This window comes from Mastigoproctus giganteus, chromosome 7 (genome assembly GCF_048544385.1).
Source record: "Mastigoproctus giganteus isolate SK-2022 chromosome 7, ASM4854438v1, whole genome shotgun sequence".
NCBI lineage: Eukaryota > Metazoa > Arthropoda > Arachnida > Uropygi > Thelyphonidae > Mastigoproctus > Mastigoproctus giganteus.
This window is the reverse complement of record NC_143581.1, coordinates 91,060,350-91,072,523: the sequence shown is the minus strand read 5'-3', so window position 1 is coordinate 91,072,523 and position 12,174 is coordinate 91,060,350. Positions and strand designations below refer to the sequence as shown.

The 12,174-nt window shown below is 36.1% G+C and overlaps 1 protein-coding gene across 1 annotated transcript in view; it reads left to right on the top strand.

Annotated features, from left to right (window-relative positions):
- Positions 1 to 12,174, top strand: part of LOC150083068 (aconitate hydratase, mitochondrial-like) — a 305,010-nt gene that overhangs the window by 280,313 nt on the left and 12,523 nt on the right. Inside the window, exon 20 of the mRNA XM_090377767.1 lies at positions 5,634 to 5,766. Within this exon, the coding sequence (XP_090233893.1) occupies positions 5,634 to 5,766 (133 nt within the window). The remainder of the gene's footprint in view (positions 1 to 5,633; positions 5,767 to 12,174) is intronic.

Sequence of the window (12,174 nt, the reverse complement as noted above, 5' to 3'; positions counted from 1 at the left end):
TCTTGAAAGCTTGGTGCACCAGTTAACTAATAAAATTAGGTGACTGCTACACCACAAAAGAATATTACTTAACTGCTAAAATTTATTCACACTTTACTGCCTCTTTTTATTTTTTTATGTAAATGTAAACCAGTATTTACTCTTCACAGTAAAAATTTCTTGAAAATTAAATATGAATATTTCAAGGGACAGTCAATTTATAATGAATATCTTTATAATATTGCAGTAAAGTTGACACTAGAGATTCATAATTATCTTCTTTCCATCTTCCAAGAAATCCAGGGCCAAGATCCTGTAGTATCCTGTAGCTTTATTTCAAATACACCAACTTTGGGGAGTTTCTTATTTGAGGCGCATTGAAAATTCTTTCTCTAAGTTTTGTATCTGTTAAATTGTAAACACTTCCCTTACATAGTAGAATCCACTTCCTTCTTGATCCGTAGTCTTAACAAAATCCTTCATTAATCAAAGCTTTACAAGGGGGTGGTCAATAAATATTTACCCTCATCTAGAAATATTTTAGTTAAGTATTTGATATTATTAAGTTAATGGTGTATTTTTTTTTTTTTTTTTTTTTATCATCAGTTACTGAACTAGAGCCATGAACACAGTGAGATGTGGTTTGCCAGAAAGGTTGAGGTCCAATCCAATCAGTTATAAAATTTCTTTATTTTTAAGGCAAAGAAGCAAATAAATCCATGAATAGATGAAAGCTATATATGGGGAGGACTGTCCATTATGTGTGATACTGTGAAAAATTTGGGTAAAAAAACTGCAGCCATTATCAATCCACTGTAGAATGGAAGCTTCGATTCGTGTTGAGGGAAATCTTCCATGCTGGTCTACTCAGACACCACGTCTCTTATATCCCAACAATATCTGCCTTTGATGTTTTGGCCAACTACTCAAATCATCAAATTTATTTACCAAACTTCTAGCATTGGTGTACAGGCAAGTATACATGCACCTGTTCCTATTCTTAGCTGCCCATGTATTTACTTGTTCTGTAATGACTCCTAGCTGTCTCTGAAATCCCCTGCACCTTGTTTTCCATGCTGCTTCTCATTCCAGTAGAAGCAGTGCAAGAATCCCCCATGCTAGCAGTTTTTTGACCCACCTAACACTGCCTCGATAACATCAGCAAATATTCTTGCACCATTTCTATTTAAGTGTATCCCATCCCTGTAGAAGCATTCTCTCCTGTTAACAAGCACAGACTAGGCTGAGAAAAATTTTACCCCTTGAGCCTTGCACAATATTTCCAGGGCTGAACTGATCGACAAGGCTCTCATCATATACTCCCTCCTATTGTGTCTGGGCAGAAATGCAGACACTTAGCCAGATTGAATGGTTTATTAAGTACAATTGTCTCATTATAGGTGATCTCCCCACTATAGATTAGAATACATAGTCCAGAAATACACTATACAGTAATAATTTATTGAACAAACTTGATGGTTGCTGCTGATTTCAGCATGTCTGAGGGAGTACAAGCCTCTAATATCCAAGACACAATTTTCACTAGGAAACCTAATTGTATTAGAAACTTTAACAGTGGGAAACCAATAGCTATGACTGACCATAACAGCATAAAGCAGCTTGTATATAAAGAAACCTATTGTAGTCAAAGGTGAAGGCAAGAGCCTCAATTTCAAGGGAAGGGATTATAATGAAACGAGATTTTTTTGGCTCGATTAACTGGAGAGACTATGTATGCATAGCTGCCAACTCTCCAGATTTATGACAGAGATTCTTTTTTACTTGGTATGGCCCTCTCATCTAACTGTCATAATGTAGTTGATGACACAGAGTTTCTCCATCTTTTTTTCTTTTCACAAAAACAAAAAAAAAACTATATTGAAACTGGATTTTATTGTTATTATTATTTTTTAATTTTGCAAATTTCAGCTTATTTTCATTAAGGAATTGGTTCTCAGGTCTACCGTTGTTGTCTATGTTGCAAAATAGGAATTTGTGCAGTTCATTTGTCATTTCAGTTGTGTAGTGTGAAGCTAAATAACAATGTTTTTCAGTAAAATGTCAAAGAATACAATGTAAAATTGCACTTTTGGAACAAACACTCAACTGGTGTAGTAGAGGTGGTTAATTTGAATAAATGCACAGGTGAAATGGAAAGTGTTGGTTTATTTTTTTGACTAATGCTGTATCAGCTTGTTTTCTTGCATTATTTTCATTACTAATACTATGTGCTCAATCCCTTATTTTAATACTCCTGATACTCTGTTTTTTGGCCTATCACAACAGTGCATTATCAAAACTAAGTGCCAAGCAGTTTTTTCAAAGGAATCCCACACGCTTTTAGGTTGTTCAGAAGATGTCTGATGTTGTGCCCTGAGAGCGAGCTGTTTCTGGTTTGATTATTTTTTTTTATTATAAAAAGTCATAATGAGATGTAGCTTGGAATCATTCCGATTACTGCATTTTTGTAGAAACCAAAAATTTCAGAGCCATCGCTAAATATTTTCCTATTCATGCAATTTCACTAACACATGGGGTTTTTGTCTTCCACGACCATATTTTTTTACTATTTTGCTATCAGGAAATATATCTCTGAAGAATGCACCTGCATGATCAGTACCACCAAAAGGAAGATTATGCAAGCAATGCACAAAACATTTGTTATTGATGACAAAAAGATGTCACATATTGTGATATCACTGCCACAAAATGAAACCATCTATTTTTGGATTTTTTAATTCTGTGTACTGAATGCTGTCTTTATGCTTATTAGCATTCGCATTAGTTTAGGTATATGATGCAGCATCAGCAAAAAAAAAAAAGCCTCCCATATCACTCCAAATGCCTATCCAGCTCAGCTTTAAATTTATTTAAGCTATCAACTTCCACAACAACAGATGGAAGTGCGTTCCGGCAATCAATTACCCGCTGGCTAAAGACAAACTTCCATACATTATTCTACAACTGTCTTTCCTCAATTTGAATCCATGCCGCTTCAGGTTCATAATCTGAGCAAGCGGAAGAATCCCATCAGCATTGGGCCTGCTCAAACCATTCAAGGCCTTCATCATCATCAGCCATTTACTACCCACGAACTCTGAATTTCATCTGTCCATCTCCGTCGTTGTCGTCCATTTTAAGTGACAAGAAATGTGACATAATCAACATTTCTAAACAAATGTCATGAGGGAATGAGAGTAACCATGTGTACGAGATAACGGATAAGTCTTAGACATATTTTTGCCGTTTTATTGACTTAATTTTCGTATTAATTTAATTTTCTAGAAGTAGCTTTATAGTCCTAGCCATGCTCCTTAGTTTATTTTGAATTTAGATTGCGATTTTGCAAGTTAATACTTAGTATCTGTAGAGCCTTGTGCTGTTCGAAACTTGACACCATTGTTATAGTATATTTAGATCAATACAGCATAGCATAACATATACCCCGAACTTGATAGCATAAGGTATAACAAAAAAACTAAAAAGCACAATTAGCATGCTATTAGGAATCTGTTAGATTAGTTTAGTATTATCAATTAATCAATAAAATTTATTAATCTTATTAAATTTCATTGTTAATTAAATTGTACTTAAACAGAATCATGACCCAGCCCTAAGCAAAATAGTAATGAGCAAAGTAGCAGGAGTGCTGTGGCTCGAGGGAGAACTAAAGGGGGCGATTCTGAAACTGGACATTATCTAGACACAGGATGTCTTTGTGTGTGATAGGTGCAGACAGTGTCAAGAAATTAGGCGCTAACTCAGCGTTTTGATGGGCATCTGTGAGAGTTTAAGGTGTAGGGTAGATGCCCTTGAAGAAATTTAACTTCTGAAGCAGGGAAAATAATGGAGTCACTGGTTAAAGAAGCAAGCAAGCATCTAGACAAGACTGCAGTAATAGTTCAGGCACAGCATGGGTTTGTTAAGGGGAGATCTTGTCTGACCAATTTGATTGGATACTACGATGTGGCCACAGAAGAACTAGATGCAAAAGTACTTGGATTTTAGGAAAGCTTTTGATACTGTTGCACATGGAAGACTACTGTACAAATTGAGGCAGTATGGCATTAAGGGCAATTTGCTACAATGGATAAAGGGGTGTTTAAGTGGGAAAAGACAGAGTGGTAATCGATGGACACTGCTCTTCGTGGACTAATGTTATTAGTGGAGTCCCCCAGGGTTCAGTGTTGGGCCCATTGTTGTTTCTGTATTTATCAATGATATTGATGAAGGTAACAGGACATTATCAGGAGTATATCAGGGTTAATCTTTAAGTTTGCAGACTATATGAAGGTTGGCAGGGTTGTTAATGACAGTACACTACTGCAACAGGATCTGGAAAAGTTGAGCAGATGGGCTGAGAGATGGAAACTGAAGTTTAACATTGACAAATTCAATGTACTGCTTATGGGTAGACAGTAACCTCCGAGTAATGTACCAACTGGCTGGTACTACAGGGTAGTGGACAATGAAAAGGCCTGGGGCTAAATCGTGCAGTCAGATATGAAGTTTTCTGAGCAATGCAGACAGGCTGAAAGAGAAGGTCATGTCAATGATATACAGGAATTTTGCTAGTAGGGAAAAGGATGTGATTATCCCTTTGTATAAGGCAATGGTCAGGCCATGCCTTAACTACTGCATACAGGTCTGGAGGCCTCATTTTAGGAACGATGTAGACTTGCTCGAGCGTGTACAGAGAAGGGAAACGAAGGGATCCTCTTACCAAGAGAGGCTTAAGTTCTGCAAATTGCAGTGGCTGGAGAATAGGCACTTGCGAGGTGATCTGACTGAGGTGTATAAGGCCTTGAATGGTTTGGGCAAGCTCAATGCTGATCAGATTCTTCCTCCTGCTCAGATTACTCACCTGAGGCAACATAAATTTAAATTGAGGGAAGATAATTGTAGAATGGATGTGTAGAAGTTTGCCTTTAGCCAGCGGATGGTTGATAGTTGGAACTAATTTCCATCTGTCATAGTGGAAGTCAAAAACTTAAGTTGAAGGCAGAACTAGGCAGGCATCTGAAGTGAATGGATGGGTGAAATGGGAAGAGGGGTTTTTTTTTTTTTTTTTTTTTTTGTTTTTGGCTAATGCTATACAAGCTTGCTTTCTTGCATCATATGCTAAATGCTAAAAAAAAAGGTCCACTCTGTTCTGGGCAACAGGAGAACCTACTTGCTGTTAGATAGGTGCACCTAATAAAGTGGCCACTCAGTGTGTATGCAGAGGAAGACTGGGATACTGGAAAACCACTATATCCAAGAAAGAGAAACCATATCAATATTAGGTGATTTTCAGAAAGCATTAATCGCATAGCTAGAGTCCATCTCGCCGACTGGGCTAACCAGGTGGGTTAAGTGCCTGCTTGGCAAACTAAAGGTCACAGGTTCGAATCCCGCCTTGGGCTTGGATCAGAGTAAAATGCAAAAACTTTGGGAGGTGCATCCACAAAAGCCGATGCGCCAACAACTAACAAAAAAAAAAAAAAAAAAAAAAAAGAGTCCACCTCTAATACTAAATAACATTATAGTGTAAATTAGCCTTCACATACGGAATTTGATTTAAATGTCACTTGTGTTGAAACCTGAAATACTGTTTTTAACATAGCTGGTATATTTCTCTTATAAGAAAGACAATTTTGTTTTTCTCTTTGTAGGCACAAGGTGTTCGTTGGTGTGTAGTAGGAGATGAAAATTATGGAGAAGGCAGCAGTCGAGAACATGCAGCTCTGGAACCAAGACATCTTGGAGGTCGAGCAATTATTGTTAAAAGCTTTGCAAGGATTCATGGTAAGGATTAATGATGGTGTACTAAGAATTTGAATTAATTTTCTTTCAGGAAGTGTGTGTGTGTGTGTGTGTGTGTGTGTACGCGCACGCACGCACACACACAGTTGGGAAAATGTACATATTTCAGATGAATAAACTTCATTTCTACAATGTGCATTTATGTTAAAGGTTCCAAATTTATTTCTAGCAAAATTAGAGTATATGCTTTTAGCCTTACTGCCAATTAGTTTGATATTTTTTAGGACCAAGAAAAATGGATTAATTAAAATTTATTTTTTTTAAAAATATTTATCTAAAAGTGAAATTTATTAAAGAAACGTGCATACTGAAAGTTTTCAGAGGATGGTAGCACAGTGCAGTATGTCACATAGATTTCAGCATCTTAAACAGTATGCTATGTTTATAATACTTAAAATGGCATCCTTCATTCATCAAGAAGACACAGACTAGAAGATAATTGTATCAACTTGTGTGAAGTAGTGTTCACTCGAGATGCTGCAGTGAATGGATCTTTATTTTCCTCAATTGTCATGATGCATGAGACATGGGTTCCGCTCTTCAATCCATAAACAAACATCAAACTGCCCAATGGAATCAGTGATTCCATTGGGCAGATTCACCACTGCCAAAACAGAAAATTGTGTTGCTGAAAGTTCTGAGTAAATGATAGTTGCTGTTTTCTGGGATATTGATGAAATAATCCTTACACGTCTTGTGTAAGCAGGGCACTACAGTGATAGGAAATTCATATGAAGTTCTGAAGAAAAAAGTTCCTCCCAGCACTAAAGAAAAAATGTCCAACAGACAATCGCATTCATATCCAGCAGGGCAATGCTTCACGCCGTCATTTTGGAAATGTGCAAAATATTTTAAAGAAAACATTGAGGGTTATCCCAAATTCTCCATACTCACCTGGCTTTGCACCTAGTGACCTTTGGTTGCACCCAATGATTAAGGCTGCTCTTTGTTGCAGAAAATGTCCTAGCCAACAAGCAGCTGCTTCTGTTATTTACCAGTGGGCCAAACATACCTTCAAAGAAGACTTTGCCACTGCCTTCACAGCTTGGAAGAACAGGTGTGAAAAATGTGTGCGCGCGACTATGTTGAGAAGTGTTATCTATACATTGCGCACTTTATGAGAAATAAATTTGGAGACCTTATAACTTGAAAGCATCTCATAAGTCAGCACTACAACAGCAATATAGTCAATAAGGAGTAGTATCGGTATAAAATGGCAGGATAAGCTTACGTATATCTGCAGTCAAAAAGACCAATTAAGAATAAGTCTTCACTCAGTAAGAGCAATGAGTTTTGAGTCAGCATTAAACAGATTAGTGATACCATTTCTGCATATAGCATTTTGCAAACGTCACTAAGTGGGGTATGCAAATCAGATTGTTGCACAATACATTATTGTTATACTGTATTTTTTATAAAATGTGTGATGAAAAATGTAAGGCTGCAGTGAACAGATTGTTGCTGTGGTATAATAACTTTATTACATGTATGACTAGTAGAAGAGCATTAATGTTAGCAAAATATGCAGATATTCACTTTGTGTATAGTGTATGTTAAGGAAGTACTAGAGCCGCAGCCACTGAATACCAGCATCATTTTCCAACAAGGAGATTGACAAACACATGCCCTAATTGGCATGTGTTTGTCAATGTCCACTGTAATTTGAGGGAATGGAGTGCAGTGAAAGGGCATCACGACTGAGACCTATCCCAATTAATCTACACAAGCAGAGAAAGAGGTCCTGGATATTGTGACATTAGATCCCTCCACCAACACACAAGGAGTTTCTGCAAGAATGGATCATCCCAAAATCTTCATTTGGTGCACACTGCATGAACACGAGCTGTGTGCATATATTATATGCAGATAGTTCAGGCAGTGCAAGCAGGAGATTCACTTGTGCATGAGCAATTTTGTTTATAGATAATCATATCAACAATGGCCCTGTCAACTTTCTTGTCAATGTCCTATGGACTGACAAGGCAACGTTTACATGAGGTGGGATATCCAGCAAGCACAATCTCCATATATGGTCACTGGAAAATCCTCACACCATTTGGCAATCCTGTTAACAAATTAGGTTTAGCATCAATATGTGAGCCACCATTGTGGGAAATACTTTATTCATCAAAGTTCCCTGCCTTTTATATACTGATCATTACTTAGCTTTTTCAGAGGACATTGCCAACACTTCTGGAAGATGTTCCTTTAAGTGTGTCAATATGTGGTTTCAGCACGACAGTACTCCTTCACATTTTGGGTGACAAGTAAGAACATTCTTAAATGATTGTTACTGGAGATCTCATTTCCTGACTTTAACTCATTTGACTTTTATGTGTGGGTACACATGAAACAAATTGTTTACATCACAGAGGTTAACAACCAAGATGATGTGTTGAATTGCATCCACAAAGCTACTGCTGCTATTAAGAACACAGTGCTTCACAAATGGGATTCCTTCTCATGCTGTGTTGAAGCCTGTCATGTATCGCTCATTTTGATTGCAGTACTAATAAAATAATAAACTTAATTTACTCCTGCTATACGTTATTGAGTTTCTGAGTGCTCTTCAAGTCACAGCTAAAGTCAAATTGGGGAAGGACGGTTGGAGAATAGATGTGTGGAAGTTTGCCTTTAGCCAGTGGGTGATTGATTGCTGGAACAAAATTAAATCTGTTTTGGAAGTTGATAGCTTAAATAAATTCAAGGAAGAACTAGACAAACTATTGGATGGAGTGGATAGGTGATATGGGAAGTGTCGGTTTTTTTTTTTTTTTTTTTGGCTGTGCTGTATAAGCTTGCTTTCTTGCATCATTTCCACTGTTAATGCCAATGCTAAATTTTACTCAACAAACGTTTATCATTCTAGATATATTGATAACCATATACAGTACAAGTAACAGTATTCAGATATTTAGTAATAATTAAAATAAAAACTTTTTTACATAAATTAATTTTTTCTAATTAAAGTGAGGTTTTTCATAATGATTGCTTTGCATAAATTTATTATATGCAAAATGCTAAGTAGAAATGACATTTCTAATTTGTTTAATGCTCTAACTAAAAACCTGTTGCTCCTACTTCAAATTGAGTGTACACTTTTCTTATATTTTAATGAACTATTCCCTCAATAAATACTGACTTTGATTTTAAGGACACCCTGTATATCAAATCCCTCTTTAAATATACATTAAGCCTTCTGACTGTACAAGGCTAGTAGACCTAATAAACTCAGACAGTTTAAAAATTATTAAAGCCTCCAGATATATACCTTAATTATAGATATTGGAAAAACATTGTGATCTCTTCTCAACTATTGGTTAATAAAGTGGTCCTTAAAAAAAAATACTTACATATATTAGCAAAAACATAGTTCTATGATGGTGAACTTACTGTCTCCTGCTGTTCATAGAATATGAGCTTTGAGAATTGAGCTACGGGTGGTACTGAACAGATACCAATTATCCTAAGAGAAATCTATAGCCATGTACTTTTGTAAAAAGAGAAGTGCAATATGTGTCTCAAAAAATTCAGCTATAGTTAGCCAGCCATTTTGTCTCAATTATAAACTGTATTCATCTTCTAGGTCTAATTTTTGATAGCAAGTTAAACTCTTAGGATATGCTAAGTACCTACAAAATACTACCGAAAAAAAAAAAAAAAAAAAGTACTCTTAAGTTATTACAAATCAGATTTCACTTGGTCTTTGGTGTGCCGCTAGTGTATGATTCTGTTTGTGAATTTTGCTACTGATGTTCCTTATCTCCAGTACTTTGTACTTGAGATGTTCTTGAAGCACCTATGAAAATCTTGAGGAAGGGTAGAATGAATACTGAGCAGAATCATACAGTGGCACGCCACAAATAAAGCGAAATCTGATTTTTAATGACTTGGGGTACTTTTTTTTTTTTAGTAGTTTGTAAGTACTTAGCATATTTTAAGAAGCTTAACTTGTTATAAAAAATAGGAGATGAATGCAGTTGATAACTGAGAGAGAGAGAGAGAGAGAATGACTGGCTGAATAGCTCAGTTTTTCAGTACAAAGTACTGGGGATGTTCTGAAGCTCTTGACCCCCCCCCCCCACGTTGTATTAGAAGAATAATGTTTACTACTAAATTTTGCTCCTACCTGTCAATTCCATAAGGCTAGTAGTTTGGTGGTGGTGTGGCACCTGATGGTTGCTTCTCAAATATAACACGCTCACATTACCTTTTAATTAATTATTAAAAATCTGAAAATTTCTCTACCTTCCTAAATACAGTCAAACTTCTACTGCAATAGCTCCTGTTTTTTATGATTTAAAAAAAATTTTTTTTTTTGTTTTTCGGAGTAATAAATGCAAACATCTGTCAGATGTCGAATCATAGCTTTGCATCATTTTCTTTATTTACATGAAGATCAGAGTGGGATCTGATAGGTGCCAGTGTTGCTATGAGAATTATATATGTTTTTTAAAGTTGACAGTTACTTGTATTTCCTATCCCACAAGTTAAGTTAACAGCTGTGGTCTCACACAAGTTGTTTTTGATAGATTTTGTTTTTTTGCTTTTGCACAAATAAAGATGAGAAACCATATTTTCTCTAGCCAGGTGCTACTCTGCTAAAAGCAAGATAAAGTAGACTCCTGATTAATTGGGGAGGTCGGGAAATTAATTTCTCTGAATAAGCCACAAAATAAACAAAAAATCAGGATTATGAACAATATGCATTTAATATTTAAAAAAAAAATGTATACATACATATATTCATAAATTCTATTTATTGAAAAAGGAAAGTAAAGGAGTTTTTCTTTGCATCACTGACATTCCTAAGAATGGCAGAATGTAAATTATGCAACATCTTGGCAAGAACAGTGTCTTCTTGCTCTGCATAGTCAAGCAGAGCCTCCACATGAGACAAAGCAGTACTATGCGATATTTTATTTGTTGGCAATAGATTTTCTTCAGTGTCCTCCAATCTTTGTTTCTGTTTGGCTCTTCTTCATTCATAACCCTACGTACCATTTCGTCATTACATAACATTTCATAAATCATATAATACATCATTAGTCTTGTTGCTAAGAAATTCTTCATCTTTGCAGGTATATGCAATATTTTCTGAAAATATTTTTGTAATCTTGTGCTTTTGATTGATATCTACAATATTGAAATTTCATAAGTTGAATCCAATACTCTCATATGTTTCCAATGTGACAGTGAATTACCTTCCTTAATTAATTTATGTAACAAATTTCTTCAAAATTTTGAATCACCCCTTGGTCCTCTGGTTGTATTAATGCTGTCACATTTGGTGGCAAATATTTTACAAAAATGTTCCCATCATTGTAAGTAGGGACTGTAATTGATTTTTTTAAAGAAATTTAAATCAATTTTTTTTCCCATCCACAGTTAACCTGCAACCCAGTTAAGCAACCCCCGGATAATCAGGCGACTACATACAGTTCAAGTTTCACAAGCTGTTAAGTGCACCAAAAATGAAATAAATCTTGAAAATGGAATTAAACAATAGTATGTAATATTGTGTAATTTGTTATGTAGTACGTAATAGTATTTCTTTAAGCTCCGTTATTTCAGATTTTCCCTTTGAGATCATTGGCACTTTTTAAATCCCTTCAAGGGATTTAAGAAGTGCCGTGTTCAGTGAGAGAGCTTTGCATTAAGAATACCCACAGCTATGACGTTGTGAGATGTCTGTTGCTACTGCCACTGTATAGGTTTCTGTCTCCATTTAAGGGCAGAGCCTGATACAGCAGATTTCTGTAAAGAATAGCGAGATTGAAGTGTGGTTGGAGGCATGACTTAACACCTTCGCTGCTGGCTTTGTCTGTACCTTTATGAACCAAATTCAAAATTACAGGGTTGAGTCAATCTGGATTGGGGAGGATAGATATTTTTGGACTTTCTTCTCACTATGGCTGAATTAGTCAGCCCTGGCAAAGGCAGCTTGACAAAAATATCCACATTTTTTTCCCATCAAATTGGAAGAAAGCAGTTCTTCATCCAAGTGGATTAAAAAACCATTGACACGCAGTTAGTGTGTTAACCCCAAGTCTCAATCACAGATGATTGTTGAGGTGAGATTAATAGGGAAAGGCTGTCTTGGTCGGTTATTCTCATACAATGTCTTGTGTCTTCCACAGACTGACTGTGGAAGGATCACCAACGTTGAGATCCCATACAGGCCAGTTATGTATCATTGATCAAAATGATAAGAGAATCCAGTATGCTATCCAATGGAGAAACCAGTACAGCCAACTGAGCACACAATATAATGCAAGGGTGGCATGATCCAATGGCTTACCATAAGCAAATGCTCCTACAGTAGATAGTGGACAATAGATGACTGTAAACTGGGAAACCAGTTTATAGTCTCACATATTTCAATTGCAC